Source organism: Amblyomma mixtum, chromosome 8 (genome assembly GCF_055824585.1).
Source record: "Amblyomma mixtum isolate Tamu chromosome 8, ASM5582458v1, whole genome shotgun sequence".
Classification (NCBI taxonomy): Eukaryota; Metazoa; Arthropoda; class Arachnida; order Ixodida; family Ixodidae; genus Amblyomma; species Amblyomma mixtum.
Genome location: NC_143019.1, coordinates 123,559,739 through 123,587,512, shown reverse-complemented (window position 1 = coordinate 123,587,512; position 27,774 = coordinate 123,559,739). Strand labels below are relative to the sequence as shown.

The window sequence follows — 27,774 nt, the reverse complement described above, 5'->3', positions numbered from 1 at the left end:
TCTGAGGTATTTGTTCAAATTTAATCCAAATTACACGTTTGCAGCTTTCGCTTTCTGCGCTGATTTTAAGCTTGAGAGGTGATTTGTTTTCATATTAACATGTCCAGGACTCTTTGTTGTCTGAGAGCATATTGAGGAGCCGATTTCGTGCATCTGACAACTCTTCGGTCGCGTATAGTCAGTCGGACGTGAATATGTCGACATCAACTTCAAAGACAAAACAGATCAGAGAATTTTCTTTAGCTAGCGTTCGCCCGTATTGTTCAAGCACACAGACCGGTTGCAAAGAGGAGCTCTCATTAATTTAGCACCAAATCTCGAAAGCTGAGAGTTGTAGTCACAGTTTAGGTTCGCTTGTAGGAGGATGTGTGACCATTATGTGAGCGGAAAGCATAGAAGATAACTTCTTTTCTAAGAAAGACACTCCTTCCGCGAACCCTGCCCGAAATGGCCTTACGGGCTCTTGCGAACAACGCTTACTTGGGTCTTAAGTTTTCATTTCCTTGGCTGAGTTGTTTACGCTTCCCATACAACTGCGCACGTCCTTCCATATAAATCAACAATGGGCAATTTTTTCCTATTCTTCGCCGGAAATATCAGTCCTTATATCTCTATCGCAAGACCACAGCGTGTTATATTCTGCGTTTTTATATGTTCCAGGATGCTCATTATTTTTCGGCTAAAAGCACACGCAAGTGCGGGGACACAAAATGATACCGCTCGCCTAGGCGGATGTGGGCGGCACCCGTAACAAGCTTGAGGTGCTGATGATAGCGAGGGGCGCCTTGGAGGCTTGCGGAAAACTTGCGAAGAGTGTGCGCAGGAGGGCATTCTCGTCACTCGTTGCTTCTAAGCTGCTGTTACTAAAGCAGTACATTTTGACCCTGGAAAACTCTTCGCTCAGCAGACAGACATGCCTAGAGAGGATTTCGTCAGCTTTAAGGTGATATTTTTTGCCGCTGCTCTGGTGCAGAGCTTTAATGCCGTCATCGCTTCTCAAGAAGGTAAGTGCTTTTGAAAGGACAGGCGTGAGACAGCTGTGTAGTGCAGTTTGGTCCAGGAGTTGTTTTGTTATAACAGCGGAGAACGTTTATTGGGACAAGAACCTGATGCAGCTAAGTCGAACAACGATAACTAAAAAAGGCGCGACAAAACAATATAACCTGCCGTTTATTCTTCACAGTATGAAAGCATAATAACGGTATCAGAAACAGACGTGTCATGATTACTCATATTTTACATGTAAGAAATCCGCGCTATTGTATGTGTGCGTTCGAAAAGAGTCACAACGTAGGTCTGATGAGCACTTTTCTTTTTCCAGTATCCTATACGTGAAGGGCAAAAGTGTCCTAACTAAAGAATAGACCTGATTTCTGCAGGAAACGTAGTTTTCTTCGGGGTAAATCCAATTTCCAAACAGGCGGAAAACGCCGCTTTTGCGATTTGTTCAAATTCAGAGTATTGGATCACAAGCTGGGACAAAATATGGGTTTGACGAGCTACAAAAGAATTCCCAGCAAACCATGAATATGCAGAGGATGTCCACTAATGGTCCTAATGTCCAATGTCTATGTATCGATACCCTCTGCATGTTGAGAGGACTATCGGATTCAGATATCAGTTGATATTCAGATGACATTCATACATGCTTTTCTTTCAGCACAGTGGAAGATTTGGAAATGTGCAAACAGCTTACCAGAAAACACATTAAATTTATGTTGCCTTTAAATTTTAATTTTTTTTGCTTTCGCAATCTTAAGTTTTCAGGAATGAATTATTTAGGCAGTCAGCAATTACATGCTTTGATTTTATTTTATGCAAGCAAATGCATGTGCAGTACGATTATTTGAAGAAACTTCTCAAGTTAGACTGAAACCCACAAACGCCGCGAATTTCAAACCAGAACCGCAACTAGAACTCTATTGATATTAGGCAGCCCAACGGCCATGGGCATCATCATTAGCCGCGGCGGCCGCGAAGCGATGTTGGTCCCTTTCAGCTTTCGTTTGCACATTTTATTTTTTCGCGTGTTCACATTTTCTTCGTTGTGGCGGCAAGCTTGTACGCGTCGTATACCGTCCTGTGCCAGCATTGTGCAGTGTACTGGATGACTACGTGAAGAACGGCAATAATGGTGAGTTTTTGCACACTTTTCTCTCAAACAAGTGTTAGTGTTCGTTTGTGGCATTGTGCAGTTTTCGTGCTGGCGATTTCACCAGTCGGTTTATCAGTTCGTGGAGTGCATAGATAGCTTAAAAATGCGTGGCGTTTAGTTAACTGGATTTCTCCCCGAAGCGGAGGCATGGTACAGTAGTGGCGCGGGAATGCCTGTGGCGGCCGCCTGGCATGCTATGACCCTCACTACAAAGGTAGACAGTTTCCAGTCTCCGGCGGCTCAAGAAGACAGTTTTGGCAGATCTTGTGTTGGTGTAAAATTTGCTAACAGGTCCCCTTTCGTTGCAGCTCTTCTCTTCAAAACTAACTGGGCTTTGTTTTTAGTCAAGCTCTTCTGTTTAAATTTGCCTTTTGCGATCTGACATTGCTTTTTCATCTTTGTGCTTGTAAAAAACCTTTGTGGGTTCTTTCTTATTTGTAATTTTCTCCTATTTCAGTTGTTGCTCACTTCATGATATTTGGTTCTTGACTACTTTTGTCTTTCAGCTTGTGGTTTCTATAACTTTTGCTGAAAATATCTTTTTATTGCAGTGTGTCAATGCAAGTAGTGCTGAGAAAATTCTTGCTACTGTTCGTGTGCCCCAGTACGGGGTTACATTATATAAAATGAGAGTTGCAAATTGTAAACCTGTAATGCAACTGGGTGTGACCATTCTTCTCTCCTGTTCATTTTCAGGTATTTTGGAGAGCATGTTCAGAAAAGAGGCTGTCTGTATGTTGTCACTCACTAGCTGCATTTGCTCCATCAAGACAAAGAGCTGGTACGAAACTGTTTTTCGCGCTTCATTCTTAGGTTATTAGTCATGACCTATGGAAAGCAAATAGCTTTCACCAAATATATTCTAGTTCTTCATTAAAGACAGGCTAATTGCCAACTACTGCCACATCTTTCGTCGTAACATAACGCATAAAAATTCAAGCAATCAGGTTTAACTCACTTGAGTTAAACCTGTTTTCTCACACGTCCCAACTTTGGTTCCGCAAATGCTTTCATGAAGCACAATTTATAATGTTCGGTAATGATTAACATACATTTATAGCTTCTGGGTCTGGAAAGAGCTTTGATTTTAGACGTCTCCAAGGCATGTTTCTATGTTAAACTCCAGGTTTCTACAATAAGACTAAGGCACCTCAACAATGACTATTTGGTTTTCTACAGGGTCGCTGACTTTCTTTCTAACTGCACATCATTTGACTGTTAATGCAACCAAGTCTTATGGTGTTCCAATCCTTTCAGGCATGCCTCAAGGATGTGCTTTAGCATGTTAACTTTTTCTGACCTGTATTAGCAGTTCATTTAGTGTTGTTTCTGCTTGTTTTTTGCTGCTGATTGTGTCAGCTACTGCTTAATAACTGATGGTTCTGACACTGCATCACTTCAGACTGAATTCAGTAACGCTGTGTAACGCTTTCTCTAGAATGTGGAGCTTTACTTCCTGTTACAAATTTATGAGAATTTCTCATAACCAGGCACCCTGTTCTTGTTATTTTTACAAATAGTTGCCTGGACTTTCTGCATAGAAGTACGTTAGCATGCATTATACAACTTTTAGCAAATATTTATGGAAGTCCAACTAGTATTGCTTAAGTAATATCAAAATCTAATTGCATGCTGATGCATTTAGAAAACAATTTTCACAATGGCAATGAAAAAGTACGTGCCAGCCCATTCCAATTTTGTTCCCATCCGTGTTTCCTCATGCTGCATTCCCCGATTATGATCTACCAACCAGACTTATTACAATATCGACCGTTCATGGCTCTTTTTTCCATGTGTGCTTTCATACTGAATGTGTCCTATCGTTCTGCATAGATGCTGTTCGATCGAACAAGATGTTCTCGACAACACTGGCCGAGATAGAAGGAGTGGTAAAAAAATGGCTGCAGCATGCGTCCTGCAAGCGGAAGCAGCTGCAGGAAAGGCACGCAAAGAAAGCTGAGGCAAGTTGATTCCCTTATACCTTTTGTGAGCTTGAGACTGTTTTTGTGTGTACAGTGATGACCAAAAGTGTGCTTGTCTGCATAGACCTGGCATACCCAAAGGTTACATTCGACAGCTCGTGTTATCCACTTTTATGGAGAAAGATACTTTTGATTTTTGTGAGCATTTGTGTGCACACTATTAGTTTTTTGGTTTGCTGCCTCATGTAGCCTAACATTTTTAGTCCCCTGGTACACAATTTGGTGCACTGCAAATTCACAAAGCTTGGAGCGTAGTCTGCGTAGCTTAGATTGTTTCATTTAAGGCTAATTAATTGAGCAGATAGAACGCTTTGTATACAACTGAAAGAGCAAATATATTTCACAAAATCGTAAGCTTGGCACTGTGACCTCCAATGGTTTGGTGGTAGATTTTGGCCCTATAACTGATGTCATTTTTTTTTCTCAGAGTTCGGTTTGATTTGGTTCATGGGATTTAACGTCAAAAAGCGACTGGCTGTGATGGACGATGTGTGGAGGGCTGTGGATAATTTTGACCACTATGGGTTCTTTTTATCATGCACTGACATTGCTACACAGGCATCTTGCGTGCCTGTGTAGCACGCAAGGAGGCTACACAGGCACCTTCCATGCCTGTGTAGCCTCCACAGCCAGGATCAAACCTTGGGTTGCCAGGCTCAATAGTCGAGTGCCCTAACCACTGACTGCTTAGAGCCCATGCGCCCTTACATCACGTCTTCAAAATGATTTGGAGATGCCTAGGGTGACAATTTCATAGATCTGGATTTTAAAAATTTTGTTTCCAATTTTTTAGCAGTTTCCATACCTAGAAAACGTTCGCCATTTGTGTTCTCTCTCCGCTGGAATGATAAGCACTGTTTTGAATCGAAGTTTGTTTTATGGGGTTTAACGTCCCAAAGTCACTCGGGCTATGAAGAACGTCGTAGTGAAGGGCTCTGGAAATTTCGACCACCTGGGGTTCTTTAACGTGCACTGACATTGCACAGCATACGATAAATGGCGCCTAAATGCAGTCACTTTCTGAAAAGTTCTGTGATTTGGTACAAATAGCACATCATTGAATGTTCTGATTCCTAGTTGCATTTGTATTCGCCTGTAGTGTCATTCTGGAGCTAATTTTTTCCAAGCAGAAACTGCTTTAGCATACACGTTTTTCTCCACAAAGTGCATTTTTTAGTTACTTGACTACTATTTAATACTATGTATTGTGCTCTATTATATTCACAGGCCACTCGAAATCAAGTGGGGACCTCTCCATAGTAGGCGTCCGCCATTCCTCATTTTGCTTGGATTGTGCCTGCACCTTGGCTTTGTCACAGTGGTGGGGTACCTGACTGGGTAATAAAGATACATAAGAATAATGGTGGTCTTGCCCAGTGCTTTGTTATATTGACACAGCATCATTACATTCAGCGTAGAACACCCGGCACCTCCCTCTACAACCCACAAAAATATTGGATGAATATCTATTCAGCGTCCATTAAATATCTCAGAGTGACCATATGTGGCCAAAATATGGACATTATATAAACATCCACTGCTATCAAAATGAAGCTCATATGGTTATTCTATGGACATAATATGAACTTGTGAGAATATTATATGGACATCTGATATTTTATAAATTATATTATATGGATATCCCCTGAACATTACTTGGTTGGCTGGGTTGATGGCAATTGGCAAGCAAGAGTTTACGGTTCCAATTGTTAAAGCAAAAGGGTTTGCAAAGGCGATGGTGAGCTAGTTTAAAAACAGTGGTCAACTTGCACTCAATAGGAAATGATGGCCGCGCTGGCGCGCTGAAAGAAACCTGAACGATATCAGCATTCACGACCTTCGACACAGTCCGTTCACTGGCTTTAAGGACAGGATGAAAGGGTATAAAAAGGCAAGTGAAGTACGCGATTACCAAATCATTATCATGCCATCATTAGCCTAACTACGCTCACTGCAGGGCAAAGGCCTCTCCCAAGACACTTTAATTACCCCTCTCCTTTACCACCTGCGGCCACTGTATTCCCATAGAGTTCTTAATCTCATCCGCCCACCTAACTTTCTGTCGTCCTCTGCTATCAAAAATATCCTGTCTAAAGATATTAACCCTGCTTCAGGCGGTACTTATGTCGCACACCCCATTGTTTCGTAGTTGGATTAGTTCTGGACTAGTCTGCGGATTCGTGCAGAGTCAAGCGCTGTAGTAATATCGTCCCGTAGCGGTGACGGCAGTTGTACAGTCAAGAAGACAGCCAAAAGGGCTTCCCAAAGAAACTTTATTCCATCGAACAGCGCCAACAAAGGGTTGAATAACTCGGCGGCGGCGAGAGCCACATGCGCACTCTGCGGTCATAGAACAGAATGCCAGTCGCTGTGTGCCGCGCTCAATTGAAGAGGGACAAGGAACCATCGAGATAAGGCCCCAGAGGAACTGTAACAATCGGTGTCAAATTGGAAGCAGGTGCGCGTGAACGAACGAACGGGCTTTGAGCGTGAAGGAACAGTACAAAGGTTTGGTTTGGTTGATGGAGTTTAAAGGGAGGGTGATATGGATTTTTGACAATTCGAGGTTATTCGAGAATTCGAATCTATGAAGCTTCTTCGTAATGCGTGCAAAGTAGTTTTGCGCTAGCATTTAAAATGGCGAAGCAGTCACCGATTAAAACCATGACGATTTTCAGGCTTTTCCTCACTGCGTTGGAGAAGTGCGGGGAAACTCGTGCTGACGTCATAACTGATTACATTTCACATGTCCACTACCTTCGTCTACATGCTGCCATGCGTCTTCCGATGCCGCCAAGCAATGCTTCATGAGCTTCACCTTCGACGGCATTCTTTTTCTTCCTTAAAACAACCGCTTCTTCGCTGGAAACTCAGGGCCGCCGTACGTGACGTCATCACTGGGGCCACTGCCTGTCGCTGTGCACTGCAGGGAAGCCTGAACGCCGGTGCCCTTTTAGTCGGCGATTACATCACCGTTTCAAATCCTAGCACAAAAAGACTTCGCATGCTTTACCTGCAAGTTTCAACCATTCGGCTCGGCTAAAATCATCGAAATCTAAAAGCTCTTCAGTTGCCCTTTAACGTCCCGAAGCGACTCAGGCTATGAAAGACACCAACAGTACAAATATTCGTGGCAATATCGTCATAGTGTTTTTTTTCTTATGTATCACCTTTTGCGGAAATTGGATTATGGGTCTGGAATCTCATTGTTTTGGGATGTTCGCGCTTCATAGAGGGCTTCTTCGTCGGAGATATTGTTGCGTGAAGGCAAGCAGAAGGACGAGACATCATGACAAATCGCTGTAAGCTGATTTAGATGATTTATTGGCTGCTTTCGTTGCGCGAGTGCTACGCCAGCGCACTGCTGGCTTCGTCATCTTTCTAGTCCGCAACGCGACCCGGAACCAGAGAATGGTCGGCCTGATCGAGACCTCGAAAGAATTTCACAGCCGAGGAGATGGAAAGCATGAAGATGGGTGTGACTCCCTGCTTGTAAAAGAGGAAAAGGAGAACCGCTTGCCGCCACCATGAAAGAGCTGAGCAGATGAACCTTGGTCTACGAAACTTGCCGCGCAGCCGGTCGCCAGAATCGAACGCCGAGGCCCGTTGAGGATCCCAACGGCAGAGCGTGGGTACCATCATAGTTCGTGTGGACGTCGCGTCAATACATGGTCTTAGTGGTCCATCAGTGTCTTGTTCTTGTCAGGGGATGTGGTTGGGGCTTTTTACGAGGTGGGGTGGGGGGCAAGAGAAAGAGAAGTCGATCGATTGAAGTCATAGATTGATTCACAGGAGCCGGATGTTCGGCGCCCCTAGTCCAGGGCTTTTCTGGCGGCCGAAGAATGTTGTATACCGTATTTTTCGGTGTATAAGACGCGGTTTTTTATTTCAAAAATCTTGCTGGTGCGTCCTATACAAGGGTGCGTCTTATATGCGAATTTTACGGGTTTTTTTGCGAGTTCAGAAATTACTCAGGTTCATGTTCAAGCTTTTTCCACCGAAAAAATATTACTACCAATAACGCGATTGTAACATGGTTAATACTTCAATACAGGGTCCGCCATGCGCAACTTTTTTAGGTGAACTTTATCATGAAACGGCGGGGTTGACCACTTCTGGGATCTTAAACACGCGGCCATTTCGGAGGCCCCAAGCAAAGGTAATGTGAAATGACAAAAGATAGCGACAGTCGCGCTTCTCACCATTGTCAAGACAAGCCAAGAGAAGCCGATGTTTTTTTTTAGTCATCATTTGCAAGTACTTAGTGCGAAGAGAATGCTTTAGACGCGTTGCCTTTTCGATAGCGCATCCGAATATGAAGACTTTGAAGGTTGTATGTAAATATAAATTGTTATGGACATAGAGTTCTTTCGCTTTTTCTATTTTGTGCTAAAACGTGGGCTGGTATGGCGTGAGTGTTACATTTTTCGATCACTTAGCGTTGCTTAAGAACTTCTCACACGTACGGTGCATTTTGCGATGGTCGCATAAGCATGTTTAATTAAGCCTCGCTAGCCTAACTGGGTAAATGAGGGTGCGTCTTATACGCGGGTGCGTCTTATATACCAATTTTTTCAATGACACCCTGCATATAAGGAGGGTGCGTCTTATACAAGGGTGCGTCTTGTACACCGGAAAATACGGTAGTTTTTAATTTGCACTAATGCCGATACAGTGGATTTCACGGACTGAAATCCAAGCTGTTGTTTAGAGATTGTCTTTAGCTTGTATAAAGTGCTACAACTTTTTTTTATAAATAACAGGCTTTGCTCTTTATAAAAGAAGCGGCAATACTGATATTCGTCTGTAGTTATTGAGGCAAATTTTGCGGCCGGATTTAAATGCAACTGTAAGTCGTGCAACTTTCACTCTATCCGGGAACGTACCAGTCACTGTCAAGGCAGAGATAACTGCCTCGACAAGAAGAACGCTCATTTCATAGTTGCCGGGTAACACGTTTTTTTCAACGCTTTTAGAATCGACGCTATTTCTTCGCACCAAGAACAAAGAATCGCTGTAAGCCGACGGAATTATGAAATAGCAGATTTTCATCCTTGTGGTGTTTGTGTGCCAATAAAGAGACGTCAAGCCAAAGTGCCGGGGTGGAGTGGTCCCTATATGTCTAGCTCGGAAGGTATACGTGGTCGTTCACTTCCCATAATTTTGTTAGGAGTTCCCCAAAGAAGTTTCGAGTTATTAATTATACAAGTGACTTCATTTCCATAATATGCATTAGGAATCTTGAGATCGAAGCTTAATTTGTTTCTATACCCCGTAAATCCTCTTATGTAGGCCTAATTCTTTGTTTCTAGCAAGCGGGAGAACACGCATTTTTTTCCCTATAATTCGTTTGGACAGTGATGGTGTGATCCATTCTTTTCTTTTTCTTCCCGTGCTTCTTAATCTGTAACATAAGGCAATGCAGAATTGTAATTCTGAATTGCCAGAAATATCATACGCTTTTGAAGGATCGGTCTCGTGATACAGCTCCTCCAAATCAGCTTCACTCCTTAAGGAGCAAAAGCGGTCAATGCTGTCAGAATTTACAATCAGCTATCCTTAGACTTCGTTTTTTTTTTTAAAATGGGAATAGAGCAAAAAAGGCATATGGTCGCTTATTGCAGAAGAAAACACTCTCCGAAGAATATTTTGAGAACGAACACTTCCGAAGGATTCAATAATTAAAGTTTGAGGGTGTTCAGTTGCCCTGGTGGGTTGATCAACGATATTTTCACACCCATATGACGACATTACATCAGTTAGATTTCTTTTTATGTTCCTACTTGCAAAGTGATCTATATTTAGATCGCCAAATATTCTGCATGTCATCTGCTGAGAGTGGCAAATTCGAAAAAATAATCAAAAAATAAAAAACTGGTCGTGCTGTGGGGGGGGGGGGTGACGATATAACCAAGGAACAGTAACTTTTTCGGTGACAAGACAGAGAGCTTGGTAGGCCTTATTTACAAGTGCGTACTCATGATTAAGTTCAAAAACTAGGTTCTTTATGTCGAGAGCGACAGCGCCTCCACGTTCATTCTCACGGTTCACCAAAATGCTGTATTCGAAAAGTGCCTGATATGTGTATCAGATTTATACCCTGCCCCTCTGAAGCCAAAAATGTCAAAGCGACATTTTACTTTTCGCAGATTCCTCTCGATTTCTTCAGTTTCGTTTGTAAGGTTTTGCGCAATAAAGGTACGATGAAAGTGTTCGATGAAGGGGATAATTGCTCCTACTTGTAAGGTTATTGAAGAGGTCTTCGCCAAAATAAGAGGCCATGACTCTGCTAGACTGCAGAAATTTCGTTAACGTTCTTGACGTCTGAAGTTTATAGATACCATTACCGAGTGCACACTGTACTTAAGAGGTAGGGTAGCTACACAGGGCACCGACAAGCTCTGCCAGAATAAATAACCTTCATTAGGAAGTATAAAAGGCAGAGAACCAAGCATACGCTAAAGAATGGGCGAGGCCTTAGTATGGTCAACAGGTAATTAGGAACAGGTAAAGTAAGATGTATGGGCTAAAAAAGGAGGAGGGCAATGTCATTACTCATACTGATCAGATAATAAGGTAGGCGGGAATATTTTCACCAATTTATACAGCATCCAAGATAATGAGGACGATACTGACGGAGGCACGAGTGCAGAAGGATTGGAATCCCGCCGCTGAAAAAACTCAAAATTGCCAATCAATGCACAGAAGGCAAGCAGGTGGTGAAGAACAGGCGACAGATTTTTTGTACATCGAGAAAACTGTGGTGCAAAAACTAGCCTCCCTGGACACGCATTGTCGGCTGATCTTGGGTTTTCAGGAACCTTGGAATAACGCCAACGTTATATTAAGCTTAGGAAAGGGGACGTCAAGGACTAAAAATTGCTTAGCGGTCAGGTTACTGTCCGTACCCAACAAAGCTTTTGTAAGGTAATGCCTACTAGAATCATGATAGCTACGTGTGATAAAGATGAAGTGTGGCAAGTGCCCTGCACGCACTCGCGCGCACGGGAGTAGAGAAGACGACGAAGTAGGAGAATACAGATCGGCTCGACCGTATGCTACGTGTACTGTTTCATTCTAATTACCATTACTTACGATACAACATATTTTGGCGACGAGGATGGGATTTCTTGTCCGGCCATGTCGCAGATGTAAACTGAATGGCTTGAGCAACTGCCGCGTCGCTGATGGTTGCCTCTTGTAGCTCTTCTAGAGTCATGGCTGGCGATAGCAGGCAGACGAAATCGTCGTCACTGGAGTCGAACTCACTGGGCTCACTGCATGATGAGGTCGGTAAGGGAAGGCGAGACAGAGCATCCGCAACAGAGTTGTCATTGCCTTTACGGTACTCTACAGTGTAGTTGTAGCACAACAGGCGAGCCGACCAACGTGAAATTCGCAACGGCCGATGACCCGTTCCTTTCGTTGACAGCAAAGTGACAAGTGCACTGTGGTCGGTGCGTAGAACAAAAGGCCGGCCCCACAAATACACGTGCCACCGTTCGCACGCCCAAACGCAAGCTAGGGCCTCACGTTCGCCAACAGAGTACTTTCGTTCTTGGGGTGTCAAGGTACGGGAGGCAAACGCAACAGTTTGCAGGGAATGGCCGTTGTCTTGCTGAAGCACTGAAGAAATCCCTACCGGAGAACCTCAGACCATATTATCTCCTGCGCTCGGAGCTGTCCGTCGTGCAGGGCGTCTTGTACCGAGGTGACAGGCTCGTCGTTCCCGAAAGTTTGCGACGACGCCTCATGGACATCGCGCACGAGTCACACCCCGGAATAAGCCGCACGAAAAGTCGACTGCGAGAGCTCTACTGGTGGCCGCGAATGGACGAGCACGTCGAAGAAATGGTACGGACATGCGTCGTCTGCCAGTCCTGTGACAAATCGGCTCGTCCGGTGGCAGCTCCTCTGCAACCTGTCGCCTTCCCAGAAAAACCTTGGGATAAGGTTGCCATTGATATCGTGGGGCCTTTCGACCAAGCTCCCAGTGGCTGCCGCTTCGCGATTACGCTAATGGATTATTATAGCAAGTGGCCAGAGGTTTTCTTCGCGGATGCCATCTAAACTCAAACCGTTCAAGAATTCCTGCTTGGCCTCTTTGCTCGTGAGGGTTACCCTCAAGAGATTGTTTCTGACCACGGACTTCAATTCTCATCGATGGCCATGCAAACTTTCCTCCGCGAACGGGGGATACGCCATTGCTACTCTTCAGTGTACCATCCCCAAGCTAATAGACTCGTGGAACGATTCAATCGAGTGCTTAAGTCCTATATTCAGCTGGCTCTGTGCGAGCGACGCGACCTACGTACAGCTATTGTGGACTACCTCGGTGTCTACCGCTGTACGCCCCGTGCCACGACAGGAATTGCACCAGCCATCCTACTTCATGGCCGGTTGCCCCGCACAAGACTGAACGTCGTAGGACTGCCGGATCAGTGCTTCTCAACGGATCCGACCTTAAGCTTTTGCGGCAGAGGCTTCAGGAGAAGCAAGCGCAGTACAAGCTTTATGCGGACCAGGGGAGTGGCGCCAAGTGTCGTCACTTTCAGATTGGCCAGTACGTGCGTGTTCGCAAACCAACTGTGCGAGGGAAACTGTCAGCACGGTTTTCGGAGCCTCGGAAGGTCGTGGAGCAGCGTGGACCTGCATCTTATCTGCTGGATGATGGGCGAGTGTGGCACTCGTCCAAGTTTTCTGCGGTTCGCCCAGAAGTAGTTCAGCAGCAACTGTCCTGCCCAGCTCCAGCGGCCCTTTTCGCTGATATTTCGCCGCCTATCGACGGCAACAGAATGCCGCCGCCCAGTCCACAGTGCGGAACCGTGGTCCAGGGTTCTTCTTCGGACGCGCCTTCAATCCATCTGATGCCAGCCGCTCAAGTTAGCTGCCCGGGCCCTTCATCGCACCTGGTTTCGCCAGCTCCGGAATCGGCAGCCCCCTCGTGTAGTACATCCACAGCGGCAACTGCGGCTTCACTTCCTGCGCCGCCTCGCCGAAGTACTCGCAAAAAGAAGCGGCCCGCATGGTTCAAAGACTATCACATCCGCTAGACATTATTTTTTTTTAAGTGCGGCGGAAATGTGATAAAGCTGAAGTGTGGCAAGTGCGCTGCACGCACTCGCGCGCACGGGAGTAGAGAACACGACGAAGTAGGAGAATACAGATCGGCTCGACCGTACGCTACGTGTACTGTTTCATTCTAATTACCATTACTTACGATACAACACTACGGACTTCAATCAATGAAGTAGTCAATCAGGTTTTCGCGAAGTCAATGATCCTACCCGCACTTTTAATGAATTTAAATATAATTGCAAACGATACAACCAACTCGTCCGCAAGGCAACAACAAGGCGCAAGGATTCCGCAATGGTTAACAGCCTGGATTCCAAGAGAAGGCAAGCGTATCAGGAGCGGCCAAAAGTCACGAGGTTGGATGAGATTAAAAAGGTTGTGGGGGTAAAGTGGCCGCAGCCTGCACTCGACGTGTTTTATGGGAGAGATCTGGAAGAGGTCTTTTCCATGCCGTGGGCAAAATAAAATCATGATTATTCGAATGATGATGGTGATGTTACCACGAAGCCTTGTCTGAAAGCGAATTAATGTGTAGGGGACTTCGAGAATACAATTTTCTTTAACGTGTTTGCTGGCAGTTTAGGGCTGGCCAATGTAAGGATTTAGGGCAAGAGGAATTGTATGTTTCGTGCACTCGAGTGGTCTTGAGGGCAAAAGAAATTAGCCGTATTCAGGACTCTCCAACAAGATCTTTCCACGATACCGGCGTTGGAAGTCATTCTGGATTTTGCCACCTATAATGTGTTTTTCTGAGTAGACAATACATTTTGGCGCGAAAATTGCAAACTCGAATTGGATTTCGTGGCAACGCCCTTGCACCTGGAGTCACGTAACGCAAGGAGCCCCATCCCAGCACAAACTGTCAAGGACCTATCGATGGCAAGCGGGCTCACCGCGGCATTTTGTGGCGGCCGAGGAGTCCAAGAGATTATTATCCATTTTATCTTCGCATTTCTAATATTTATTTTGCTGAACTCCACATGTGCTCTTGTTGCGACTAAAATTTCGGAGCAATTACTTGCAATGCATGACCGGCGACAGCTGCTGCTGTGCAGCACACTGGAACGAAGGACAGCGTCAATGAGATTTTTCCCTGGCCGTTGCATATGTACAAAAATGTAAAGCTTCTTGAACGACAAAGGTTCATTTCGTGGCCTCTACGTTTTTCTTATCAGCGGCATGCACTGCTTTGCTGGTTTCCGACTGACATACATGTAGTTCTAGACTTCGCGCGGTATTTTCTTTACAAATTATATACACAAAAACATGGAAGCATTGGTATCAGTTATCTGCCATGATTTTTAAGACATAATTTTAAATTGGTTTTTAAGACATATATTAAAGATACATATTTCACTTGTCTAGACACTGCGTAGCGTTATCTAATACACAATGGCATTGTCAATGGCAATGCAGTTATTATTCTTGCGTTTGATCCCTCCACAAATTCTATGAGGAGACCGCGCTGCAACATGAGCCCCGCCTCATCCCCCCCCCCCCCCCCCCCTTTCCTCGAACACTGGAACATGGCGTAAAACTCACTCTGCTTATCGGTCAAACTTGTGGCCAAGGGAGATGTCGGTCTCAGAGGTGACAATACCTGAGGTTCTCTCCCGTGCTGAATTTAACAGTGGCAGCGAAGTTTCATGTGAAGCAACTTAAAGGAACTCCGGAACGAATCTAGAACATCATAAAAACAGCTGCGCATGCTCAATACCGATGCAGGCTGCTCTACCAGCGTCTCGCGGTAGGAACAAGGGATTAACTCCTCCCTGAAGCGGTCACCAGTAACTGTAGAAGAGTGCCACAGCAATATTTGTTATGGTCTCAAATGATGAATTTTCGAAAGCTCCCTTTTGCTGTTTGCGTGGAAATCCTTTGTAAAGCGGGCTATCAAGCGCTTTGTTTTTCTTAATACACAAGGCTCCCGAACGGCGCTGCAAGAAAGCCCTACTTGCAGAGCAGGAAACCAAGAATACCAAGAACAATTAACTTATGCACCATGGTCAGTGCTGAGGAATGAATTTTTGAGGTCAATACGCGTGCGAAGTAATGCATAATATTCTAAAATACATTAGTTAAATACTCACGGGAATCTACGAGAACAAGATATTCTTAAAGAAACCCAGTTGCGAAGCATTGTACAAACAAGCCAAGACTTGTTTTTACAACGCTGCGCAATTGAGTGGTCTAGTCATTGGTTAAATATCGTATAAAATAATAGCGCTTCAAACGAGGAATAATCAAAAAAGAAGAGGTGCATCATGTCTTATTCACTTTCTTCCTACTTGGTTTAAGGGGTAGCCTCTCTACATTAATCTGAAGAAATCTTCGTAGCAGGATTGCATGAATTATGTGCTCTGGTTCTTCATTTTCTGTGGCGAGATACAGCAGTGGTTAGTGAAAATGGCTTATATTTACCTCTGTAGGTTGCATTGCCAGGTCTATTAGCCGGCCGAAAAAGGATATAATGTCTGAGTGTAGAAAAAAAAAAATTACTAGTCTGTGTAAACTGCTCAAGATCTCATCCTTAAATAAGGCAAAGTTTAAATGCATTCTGAAAACCTTCTTTGTTGAAACAGCGATTTGTTTAATAATTAAGCTCAGCCGATAACGCTTCATCGTTCTTGCTAAAAGTTTAGTAACACATAGCACGTACGGGCACCCTTTGAATTTATTTATTTTATAACATATCAAATCACCTATGTATCTGTAATACGTGAGTGATGTGCCTAGTGTTCCAATATGATTCCGTGGATGGCGGCCTTCAGTTGATGAGGATTTGAGTGGTGTGTAGCTAGGAGACAGAATTTCGTAGGTTTGAGAAGCTGCACTGCTCTTTAAACCTTGAATCTATTAGTGCTATCAATACAGAGTTTTAAATCCATGACTGCCTGAATGTTGGCATGAAGCTTGTGCTTGTTTGACCTCAAGAACAGATCGAAAGTGTCCAGGAATGTAGCCTCTGTACGAAATTGAATCAGTGCAACTGTACCGTTGTAACGCCTGGTAATCATATGCCCATATTTGATGATTCCTTGCCGTTCGGCTATAATAATATTTTTTCGTTTAAAGGTGCACTGAAGAGGAATCTTAACTCGTCTTTTTGCCGCGGGAACTCGATCTACACGTTCCTAGCGTTCTTAGAAACTGCGACTTCTTGCCCTGTGTGGCCGATTTCCCTAATTAAATCGAATTAACGTCCGGCTCCCGCCTTTTTTTTTTAATTCTCCCTCGTACGGTGGGCGGAGTCGACCAACGCGTGAAGTGCCCTTCAGCCAGCTCTGTGGAGGCTTTGCTTTCGCTTCATTTTGTTTTTTAGGTTTCCATGAATAAAGTTTCATTTGCAGATAATATAACTGCAAAATAATCCCGCAAAAATAAAAATAAGCACGGACTATTTGCTTCTATGGACTACTACGTATTACTCCGCCGATGGCAGAGCGGCAAGCCGCCACGCATGGAGGAAAAAAAACTGAGGAGGGAGCGGCCGGCGACAACCTTGAAGCCTAGTCTTAACAAGTAAAGATATAGTAAAAAAAAGACAGTGTGTCCCCCCGTGATCACACCACGTGATAGCGTGCGGTAAAATCTAGCCCCGCTGCGCGCGCGCATGCGCAGATCAGCGCGGCAGACTGGCTGTAGATCAACCTCCTTGCTGTAGACGCCCGCGCCGCGGGTCGCGCATACGCGCGCACTAAAACATACCAGAATCAAAACATAAAGGACAGACTCCGAGAGCGAAAAACTGAGGGAGAAAACGGCTTCGTAAACACTCGGCTTGCGAACACTGGCCGCGTGACGTTACGCTCCCTCCTTAGTTTTTTTTTCCTCCATGCCGCCACGGGACTGGGTGAAAGGCACTCCCCGCATTGGTCGACTACGCCCACCGTACGAGGGAGAATTAAAAAAAAAAAGGCGGGAGCCGGATGTTAATTCGATTTAATTAGGAAAATCGGCCACACAGGGCAATAAATCGAAGTTTCTAAGAATGCTCGCAACGTGTAGATTGAGTTCCCGTGGCAAAAAGAAGAGTTCAGATTCTTCTTCAGTGCACCTTTAATCGATGTCTTCGAAATAAAGTGAAACAGCGCTTGCGCGCCAGTATGAATCAGAAGTTCCAAAGAGTCCTTTTGCTACGCCTTGTTTAACCAAATTAAAGCGATGATGTGCCTTTTAAGAGTGTATAGATGAATATTTGTATAATACAGCTTGCACGCAGCACATTTTTATTCGTTTCATGAACGGCGAAAGCCAGACAGGCTTTAAAAACTCCGAAACCACGAACGTTATCACAAATTGGTTTCCGGTGGATGAGTAAGGATACGAAGTAAATTTTGTTTGTGGCAGAAAATATATTCATCATGCAGATAATTTTAGACCTCATGAAATCGGTTATACATATTGTTAACCGCCAGCGCCCAGCCGGAGGCAAGCAGACGCAGACACGGCTGGCGGGAAATGAGCCGTTTATTCTGGGAGCACTGGCCAATATATAGCGAAAGGTGGAAATGGGGTTTCGGGGAAAGAGGAGAGTAGAATGGCTATCGCTAGAGCCATCGACGAAGCGCAAACAGGGAAAAGGGGGGTGTACAGCTTGGCCGATACGCGATGCACAACACATATGCACCGAAGGGAGAACGGGATATGCTATCAAAGAAAACTTATTCCCTTTTTCGGCACGGGACACCAGGTATATGCATATCGTACTGCTTCAGTAAAATCTAGGTATTATTTAGGAACAACAGAAAAGTTAAAAAAAAAACAATTACGCCGTATAATGTATGAATATGACAAAATATATCGGCTCGTGCAAACACTAGGAAAATTCGCCAGCATAGCAGCACAAATTCGCAATACAAGTTATGTGTTGGTAACACGCGAGGACGTTTTTTTTCAAACAAAGTGCCGGCTGCTCCTTCGGCCGTCACACAAACATACATCGACTAACGTCTTGCATACTTGAAAATATTTACTGCGAATGGCGACGTACACCAACAAAAATTGATTCCTGCAGGCATCCCAGGCACTCCGGAGCTGACAGAATGCACACAAAAAGGAATTACCCTCTGCTACACAGAGTACGTCGAGATTTTCTACCGCTACGCGCCTCCGTATGGCAGTGGGAGCGCATGGAGCGACGACGTATACAACAGGGTCTGCAGGTGAGCCTTCCTCTTCACTTTGGCCTCCATTGTTGCCTATGAGTTAAAAGTGCATAAAAATTTAGTCTCTCTTGCCATACCCGCATAATGAGCCAACTTTGCGTCACGGAAACGATTGAAAAAACACACTGCACGGTAGTGCCGTCACTCCCAATTTCACTGTGTTGACAAATACAAGTATTATTTGTTTGCCTATTTACCTATTCGCTATTACTGCCGGGTTATGCGCCTATTTGCTTGCTGTTTATATTATCTATGTAACCTTGGTCTCGGTGACGTAAGCACCCTCAAAAGGCGCCATAGAGACTGTTCCACTAGGTGACGGAACGCTGTTCGTGTCTGGTTTAACCTTGGCGCCGCAATGTGAGCGTTTTGTAAGTATCGAACTCAGACTTTTTTGCGCAGATAGTGCGCAACTCTCCTCGACGGCATCACTGCTAGGTGCAGCACAATCTTTAGCCTCCCCTCCTTCCTTGAGCGCTTAGCTTCACTCGGGCTCGACAGATGATCAGCGGGCCTGGCGGAGTAGGCGCTCTTTACTGCGCCTTGGAGGTGGCGCAAATAAAGCTTTTCCATCCTCTTCCCCCTTCCGGCCCCGGAAGAGGTGTGAATTCGCTATGTACACAGCGTTGTCATATTGCACCTGCAAGGATCAGTTGTAATTGTAGCCAGTCAGACATTTTGGAAGTGTGGCGCCTGTGGTGTCGTTATCGCTTATATGTCAGCTGTCCTTGTCGTATTCGCGCAGACTTACCTTTTAATGAAAGGAACCAACTAGCCCCCAAGAAAGTTCTACTACGAAGAGTGTTTTTTCACTTTGGACAACAGCCAAAATCTCTACGCCTCCAGCTACAGGTTGCAATGTGAGCTAGTGCAAAGATCACGGAAATGGCTCCCCACTAGCTTTGCATGTTGGTATATTTAATCCCAAAACGGGATTAGCGCTCACTGCCAATGCAGAAATCAAGATACAAGTACAACAGTCAGAAAACGAAACGAAGGCCACAAGTGATTAATACATTAAAAAACGGATGAGAACTAAAGACAGAATAATTATGAAATCAGTACAAGAAAAGTGTAGCCATGGCGAATTAACAAGAACACATCAAATATATCGTAAACAAAAAAAGACTAATCACGACGAACATAAACCCGATAGTATTAGTAAATTCAGAACAAGGTGGGATTGAGAAGCACAATACAAAAGGAAGTAGTAAAAGTAGCGTGAAAAACATAGACCTTAAGCACAGATCCCGTGTGCTCAAAGCACGAACACTGAGCCTGGTCGACAATCAGATTACCTGGCGACGTAGCCTCATCAGTGCCCCGCTGGCCTTGAAATTGTCCCGGCACGGCGAGGAGTTTCACGCTCCTTGCCAACAGCCTAGGTTCTAAGAATGATGACGGTTCTTGTTTCAGAAAAGAACTGGTAGCGCAAACAAGAGGTAATCAAGAATTTCACTCCAAGGCGGTACGTGGTAAGGATTGAGGACCGGCGGTTCTAGACGCAATAGCCCTGGCTTGCTACACATTTATGAAATGGTGCCAGCTTGTTAGAAGACGTACGTGTGGGGTGGACTGTGTTGAACGGTCGAGGAGTGGTCAAAGTACGTCCATGAGTTCATGTCGCTCGGCGGCGTACGTGTTATGTGTCCCAATCCGTGATACCCGGGGAGGACAGCGTGCAACAGGTGTCGCCCAGTTGCAAGGCGTGCTACGCGTGATTGACGTAGCTGTCTATATGGCAAGACACTCCCCGGGTGTCTGTTTGGAACAGGGAACATTTCGTTTTGAATCCAGATTATCAGAAAAAAAAATACCTGCATCTATTGCGTGACGGTTTTATCATGACAACCTACAAGGGGAACGCGCGATTTGTGCGAAATTGGTTCGCTAGTCATCCCATTTATAGGTTGTTGGGGGCTTCATGGATTGAGGTGACTGGAAGAGTTCCGAGAATATTATCGCTAGTGGAAAAAAAAAGGGGTGATGACAGATAACTATCGAGGTACTTTGTTTCTCACTACACCTCACTTGCAATGTGATGATCGTAAAGCCGGCTTTAGAAGTGCATGACTTTATAGGTGCATTTTGTGCGATTACAGTGCCTTCAACGAGACGTCTTCATGCTACATTGGTTTCCACCGTTGTCCCGACTCTATGAAAGCCAACTTCACTCGAAGAGAGGAAGGTTACCGAGCCTATCGCGCTGTGGCCTGTGATAAAGAGGCGTATAAAGGTGAGAATAAGGTGCCATTGACGCATAATTCTTACCACTTTTGCTCCGTGCACGAATGCTGGGCCTGGTCGACAACCGGGCTGCATAGCGACTTTGCCTTATCGTCGGGCCCCAACGCTTGGATAATGCCGCAAATTTATTTGAAGTATTGCCAGCAGAAACAAACGTTTTATATGATTTGTCTGCGTTCTGATGTTTGCTAATATCTTGCCTTCGAAGTACATTAGACGAAGCTTCCGCCGTCTGGTAAACCACAGCCTAGCTTCAAGGCGAGTGTTTAGTTTCTCTGTAGTTCTCCAGAAAAGTCGCTGTATCTGCGATCCTACCTTATGCACGCTGCATATCGGTTCCCTCTCAACTCTCCGCTTCACCGTCGGCGGCGCATTTTAGTTCTGATGCCGTAATTGTTGAAGCTCATTCCACGCCTACTTTTCCGGGATAGTATTTCCTACAATGGCGTTCCGCTGCAAAGTGCGCAGTGCGGAGGTCGAGGCGTATGCTGTGCGAATGGCGTTGGCGCCGGTAGCGATATGCACCGTCCATTATGTTCGAGTGCGGCTGCCGATACTGATGGCGTAAAACCAGAGCCGGAGATTGAATATAGAAGGTTAGCCGTCAAACTCGGAAGCTGGAGCCAAAGTGCAATGCATGCTGGTTTTAAGAAAGTGTAAACTTCAAAACAGCTCTTTTTGAAGGTTGAAAAACTGGTAAACGTAAGGGTAAGGACACTGAGCCACACGCTTTCGAAAGGTGAAGGGTATTTATTTTTTTTTAATTTTATTTAAATACCCTAAAGGCCCAAGTTGGCATTACATAGGGGGAGGGCATGAAAACCACACATTACAGATTACTGGCACACAGTAGTTAACAAATACAAAGAATAACTATATATACAAATTGCAAGTACACATCACTGCAGTCGCTGAAAGATACATAGGTTCAGATACATAGGTTGAGCTGTTCCGACACAAATGAGCGTAAAAGACTTAATGCTTCGACAATACTGAAAATATCACGGTGAATTTTGTAGGCCAAGGTGCGATGAAAGTTTTCTTTGGAAATGTGATAACTGTGCAAAGATTGAGCCACCTGTTGGAGCGTCCGTTGCAATGTTGCTCGCGACTGGGCTTTGTGCTAAAAAAAAACAGGTTTTCGACATGAGGGTGTAGCAATAAACGCGGGTGTTTAAATGCGTGGTGATTTTTTTATCAGAAATGAAACGACGCCCTGTGTTTGAAAATGATTTTGAAATTTGCGTGCCAGCTGCTTTCGTGCGCACATGCATGCGCCGAGAAAATCGCACGCATGCTTGCCAAATTGTAGGTTTCCTTAATATCAGTGTAACCAGCAGTCAAAAGACAGCTGATGGGCTTCAAAATTTAGCTGATGTTCTCATTCTCTTTAAAAACAATTCACACTGTCATTGAGAGCATTCGGTACTATCTGAGGTGGTTTACTCTGTAACATGCACAGAGGGATTAAATGGCGGCAAATGACGGGTTCCCGTTCCAACTTTTTATCCTCATTCTAAGTCTGCAGCTTATATGCTAGAGATAAGCCTTTTGCTCGAGAAACTTCCTTTCTCAAACAATAATTTCAAAATGGAGGAAAGACGTTTGGCTGCCACTGCACTAAATATCCCACTGATTATTTTCCCGCGCTAATCCCGAGTAAAAGCAAGGAGTTACGTCCTCCTCTAAAAAAAATTGTGATTCTTAAGGGCCGAATCGTGTCATCCACACACTTCCAAGATTTTTTTCAGAAAAAGAGGCCAAAATTGAACGACCCATTGCAGAGCAACTGTCGAAATCTGTTTAACGAAGAAATGTTTCTACTTGTGCGCACTCAGGCCTCATAAAATCTTCGCGGTAATGCTGTTTGCAGCGGTTATCACGGTGCAGGTTAGGACCACGTGGTGCAAGGAGATTGCTGCCAGAATAGTACACACTGTATTTTCTCTACGGTGAAACGGCCCGCTATGAAGTTGAATTAACGCAGTGGTTGTCATCGCGGTCGTCAGGAATGTGGACAGCGTGTGCATTAGAGCATGGGAGTGCAGTGGCAAGGTTCGGGTTCGAGTCAGGATGCTAGCTTTATTGAGTCATGCAGCTTGAAATACCGGGAATTGCTTTCAACCTGCCACGGTGACGAATTCTACTGCCGATGCCGTGGTCGTGATATCGAATCGCTGTTTGTGTTTTCAACCAACTTTGCCTGTCGCAGACGGATAATTTTCGTGCACCCTTGACAGGGCGCTACCTCTAAGCAAATCTCTAAAACAAACGGTAAAATGAAATTGCAGCACGGAAAGCGCGGCAGCACTTATTGCTTTCTACTAAGCTGCATTCGCCTTCCGCGCTTTGTGCAGTGGTCCATTTTACAGGAATTGTGAAACCTCTCTATCTAATATTGCAATGCACTCTTCATCGCAGCATTGATAGTGTCCTTCTCGCATCATAAATAACCCAAGAGATTTATTTTAATTCATGTTTGCAGGTGTGATCACAATAATGGAATGTTCTGACCCGCGGAAAATGCGTGACTGCTTAGAGGAAGAACATGGAGAACTTGAGCTTGACAGAGACAACGAGAAAGTTTTCTGTAGGTGAGTACTGCAACGAACTTCCCGCAAACAAGTTTTAAGGGCCCCATTTCTCCAATGATATCGTTTTTTTTTTCTTAGTCTGGCGAGTGCAGAGTACTTTTCAGTGTTTAGAGAAGCGGAGTGCACAAGGCGATAATTATCCGTAATTAAACGGCGACAAGAGCGATTTGGTGAAACTTCTCGGGTAGCATTTATAAATGTACAATATCATATGCATGGCACTCAGCTCTTGGAAGTTTGATGAAGAGGATATAGCTTCATGAAGGGGTCATGATCATAAAAAAACTGCCAAAAACACAAGAAAGATCTCTCGAAGTTAACCCCAAACAATAAGAGAGTCCCGCACCGATATATTATCTATAAAAGCAAATTATGAGGGGCTATATCTTAGTCAAGTGTGCGGAAACCAGTGGTCGCAGCGTCTGAAGTGCAAGCCAAGAAACTTCAAAACATTTCACACGACTTATCACAAGAGAGCCGTAAAATTTACGATAAGTTGTGCTGTTTTTACAATTTCGTTTTTTTAGGGATTCTGCAACTGTTCTTACTTTTATGTTTTCATCAGTCGCGGTAACCACTTGACGTTCCTGTACCCAATGCATCTGTTATGATGCTCAAGCCGGTTACCTTCAAAGAGCTGTTGCAAAATTTCGGCCAGTCCCATTGATGTTCAGCGTAGGAGCCTCTCCTCTATTGATTTGCAGATTTCGAATGGTTGCAGCCAATAAAATAGCAGTGTCATCTAGAATGGCACGGTAAAGTTCGTTGCTAGAAAATATTACACATATTATCGTTGCAGTAACAGCGAGGAGGCCTGATTCGGCTTAATGATAACTTAAGCCTTTACTTCGTAGTTTGAGTTGAGGAGGCTCGCGAATCGCGGACGAGCCTCACAAGTGACACTCTCGCAAATGAGCTGATTTACCGCTTTACTGAGGGTTAATATCTAACAACGACACAACAGGGACAATGGTCAGTCGAACAATGCAGCAGCGGTACTGTGAACGTTGCCGTGCTCTCCCGTTAGGGCAAAATGGCGCTGGCGTATAAGCCCCCTATGTACGCTTACCCAAAAATTCTAGACAAAAGAATTATTCAGTAGGAAATAGTTTGTGAATGCAATTTTTTTGCACATTCTAAAAGTTCACTATAACAAACAATATATCTGCAGATCTCGTGCATGTTTTTGTTAGTAACGTTTTCCTTATCTGTAAAGACACTCCCCATTACTTCTGGCCAGTAGCGCAGCAAGATAAGGTCTCGGCGAACGAGTAAACACACACCGTCTCGCTTGACATGTTGCGCTACTGGTCAGAAGTATGAACCAACTGGCCCCAATTTAAAAGTAGCTTCCCATTAGTTTTCTATGGCAATCCCAACTGCTCAATGCGATCGGCGGAGCAACTTTAAAAGAATGGCTTTGCTACGCAACAGAAGAATGCACTATCACATGCAGTATTCTCATAACATTACATGAATATATTCCAAGAATCAAAGTTCATGTCCAAGAATGTTGGGTATGCAGTTCGATGCTAGAACGCGCGCACAATCCCAGCGGCTCGAAGCAAAGAACCGTACATATGCTAACCTCGCTTTGACGTGTTTTAGTGCCGGTGATCCGTGTAGAGCGGCGCTTCACGGCAGATACCGTGTTTGCCTCGATGCTTGCCCTTTTTAGACTCTTGCTTTGTTGGCTTGACGCGATACAGTGAGCTGAAAATAAAATTTGAGAGCATTAAATTCCTCATCTCGACGCGTCCGTATTTAGAAAGTATGAGGCTGTCTCTGCGTACCGTTGCCAGCACAGAAGTCACCTTGTTGGACTCCTGCTGATCTTCCATTGCATAGCCATTGTTAAAGTTGAATCGGTAATTCATTCGTGGTCGGCACAGCCAAATTCGGCGCCCTCGCGAACGCCTGGAATAAACGGGGCCGGTAAAAACGCTGTTCCGTCTCAAAAAGCCTATTTGTCAAAATTGAGTAAAGCGGGTTGGCGAAACGCCCTGTATAAAAAGCACCAGTGAAGTGCGTTACAGCTTAGCCTTGCGTGTCACAGTCCTCCGCACGGGTCCGTGGGCTTCGTGCTGGCCACGAAGGCCTCTCTTCAGCGCCATATGTTTGCGTCAGGCTAGAACAGTTGCTGCTAAACTGAGTGCAATAAATGGAATGCTGCCATGCCGGTTTCGTGTTTGGTGCCAGCGGCAGTTTTGGAAAAGGTATACGATAACTTCGGAGGTGCTGTGGCACTGAAATTAACCAGAAAGTAACTATGATTTCGCAAAAATATGACGCAGATGAGAGCGTGGCTTCTACATCGCGACTGCTACTCCGCAAGCTTTGTATGCTTGCTCAAGAAAAACTGCCGACTGTTATTGTTCCAGATACGGTCCGACCCAGAAGATGTGCTTTGACAAGACATGGAATTCATCTTGTCCATTGTCTCCAGAGTCCAGACAAAGAGCTGTTACCAGAATTACAGCCGCTGCAGAGTTGATACACGACTGCGGAAGGTATGAACACTGTCCGCGTTTTTCTGCAATGGCTGTAGGGGCTACTGTCCATCTTGTTATGTTTGACCAAAGAAATGAATTTCTTTCGGTCCTTGTTGCACATATATTTCAACTAGAGCTTCAGTTTTTCGTGTAGGCAGGAAACAAAAAATGATCAAGTACAGCTGACTTTTTAATTGAGACGGCTTTTAACCAAAACGTCAGCCTCTTTCACTGGAGCATCAGAGCGCAGCTGGCTATACTCGGGGACACCTTTCTGTGGTTTTGCAGTGGAAGCGATGAGCGGGCGCCGCGTTCTCCCAGACTTGCATATCTGGCTCATGAGCGCGTCAGAAAACCGCGCCCTCTTGCAAACCGGCGTGTCAGCCGCGTAACTTCTGCTTCACAGCAGCATTAAATTGTCCCCTAGTATATTAGTATGTTTTTCACTTGGCGACAATATGAAAATATGCTGACGATTTAGCGTTGCTAAACACGAAATAATGTGCGAAAGCAGGGTTTTGCAGGTGGGCGCCAACGCTATATACCTGAAAGCGCGATTGCAAGCTCGTTTCCTTTCCTCTCGTGACTTGCGCACAACTGATCGTTGACGAAGACGATGACGTACAATGCACAGCGCGAGCAGTTTAGGACGAGGCGAGATCGGCTACGGAGATGCTATAGAGTTTTCATGCAGTGGTTGCTCGTCTACTTAGCAGGAGTATCCGGGTTCGATCTCAACCAAACACTTTGATCCAAACGCAGATGAGCGCTGCCCGCACTGTTGAGAGATCTGCGATCTTTCACATGGTGTGGGCTTTTTCTCGGAATCCTCACCTTCCCTCTTCCCCCGTCCCAACCCTAGAGGCATGGGAGATTGCCCTCCTCAACTACTCTACACTGGAGTCCCAAAGGGCTCTATTAAAGCGGGCGCGAGACAGGGCCCCATCGTGCGATCTCCGGGACTAGGGATACCAACCATGTAGCGGGGTCTTCTGACCCCCGAACTCTCTTTAAGTATTAAGAAGGTTTTCACCACCACCCCCGCGGCGGCCTCGTTTTGATGCAGGCCGAATTCGCAAAAGACACCCGTGTGCAGTGCGATGTCACAGCACGTTAAAGATCCGCAGGGGATCGAAATTGTGCAGGAAACCTCCACTACACAACCTCTTTCTACTTTCACCCCTTCCTTTACCATTCATTCCCTTACAGCGAGGTTCGGTTGTCCACCAAAATAAGTCAGACTCTTACTGCTCATTTCCTTTTGTCCAAAAACCAACCAATTTCATTTCGTGCAGTTGCTAGCGAAGCTGCGCAGTTCCTTGAAAATGTGTCTTGTTTAAGTGCAATCAGATATAGACAGAAGCTACTTTTAGGAATAATATTTCCGTTATTAATTTCAGCATCTCTATCTGTCACGGCTGCTAAAGGGCGTAGCGGAGAGAGAGTTGCTTTCACGCGCTTCAGCGGCGCAGGGGTTCATTGGCAATGATGCTTTGAACCCAGAAGCCTCTCCATCCCCATCCTCTTCAAAGAAGTTAATGATTTTTCAATGTGAGAATCGTAGCCCATAGAAACCAATATGAACGACTTCGAAGAGTTGTTTTCACTTGCACTTCCACGCGTGTTTTGCAGGATGTATCAGCGCGCACCGAAGATACACCATAGCAATATCACCACTGGCGATCCAGCAGCCCATGAAAAACTTGGTGCCGAGGTAGCCGAGTTGCGAACTCTTCAGCGGAAGGCACTTCAGACACTTTATACCCTCTTAGAGAAGGTGGAGAGCATGGAGGAGGCAGGAAAACGTGAGCGGATTGAAAATGCCCACGTTGTCCATCAGCAATTGAAGTCCATCCAAGCTCTCGAAGGAGTTGTACAGCAACTCCAGAAAGACTTCGCTCAGCGATGCAAGTCTGAGTCGCCCGACGAGAAATCGCGTGGACTCTTTTGAAACGCCTGTCTGACTTAGGTAGCAGAGGCGCACAGGCCGATGTTCTTCAACCATCTGCTTGACAGCTGAACATTTTACTAATAAACAGTGCTGTCTGAAATCCTTTT

The 27,774-nt window shown here is 45.0% G+C and overlaps 1 protein-coding gene across 1 annotated transcript; it reads left to right on the top strand.

The window, feature by feature from the left end:
• Positions 1–790: 790 nt before the first annotated feature.
• On the top strand, positions 791–27,774 carry LOC149334199 (uncharacterized). Its single transcript, XM_089555069.1, has 6 exons — positions 791–1,004; positions 18,233–18,380; positions 20,486–20,619; positions 23,116–23,224; positions 25,606–25,734; positions 27,349–27,774. The coding sequence occupies exons 1-6, from the start codon at positions 914–916 to the stop codon at positions 27,665–27,667; spliced, it is 930 nt and encodes a 309-aa protein (XP_089411195.1). The 5' UTR covers positions 791–913; the 3' UTR covers positions 27,668–27,774.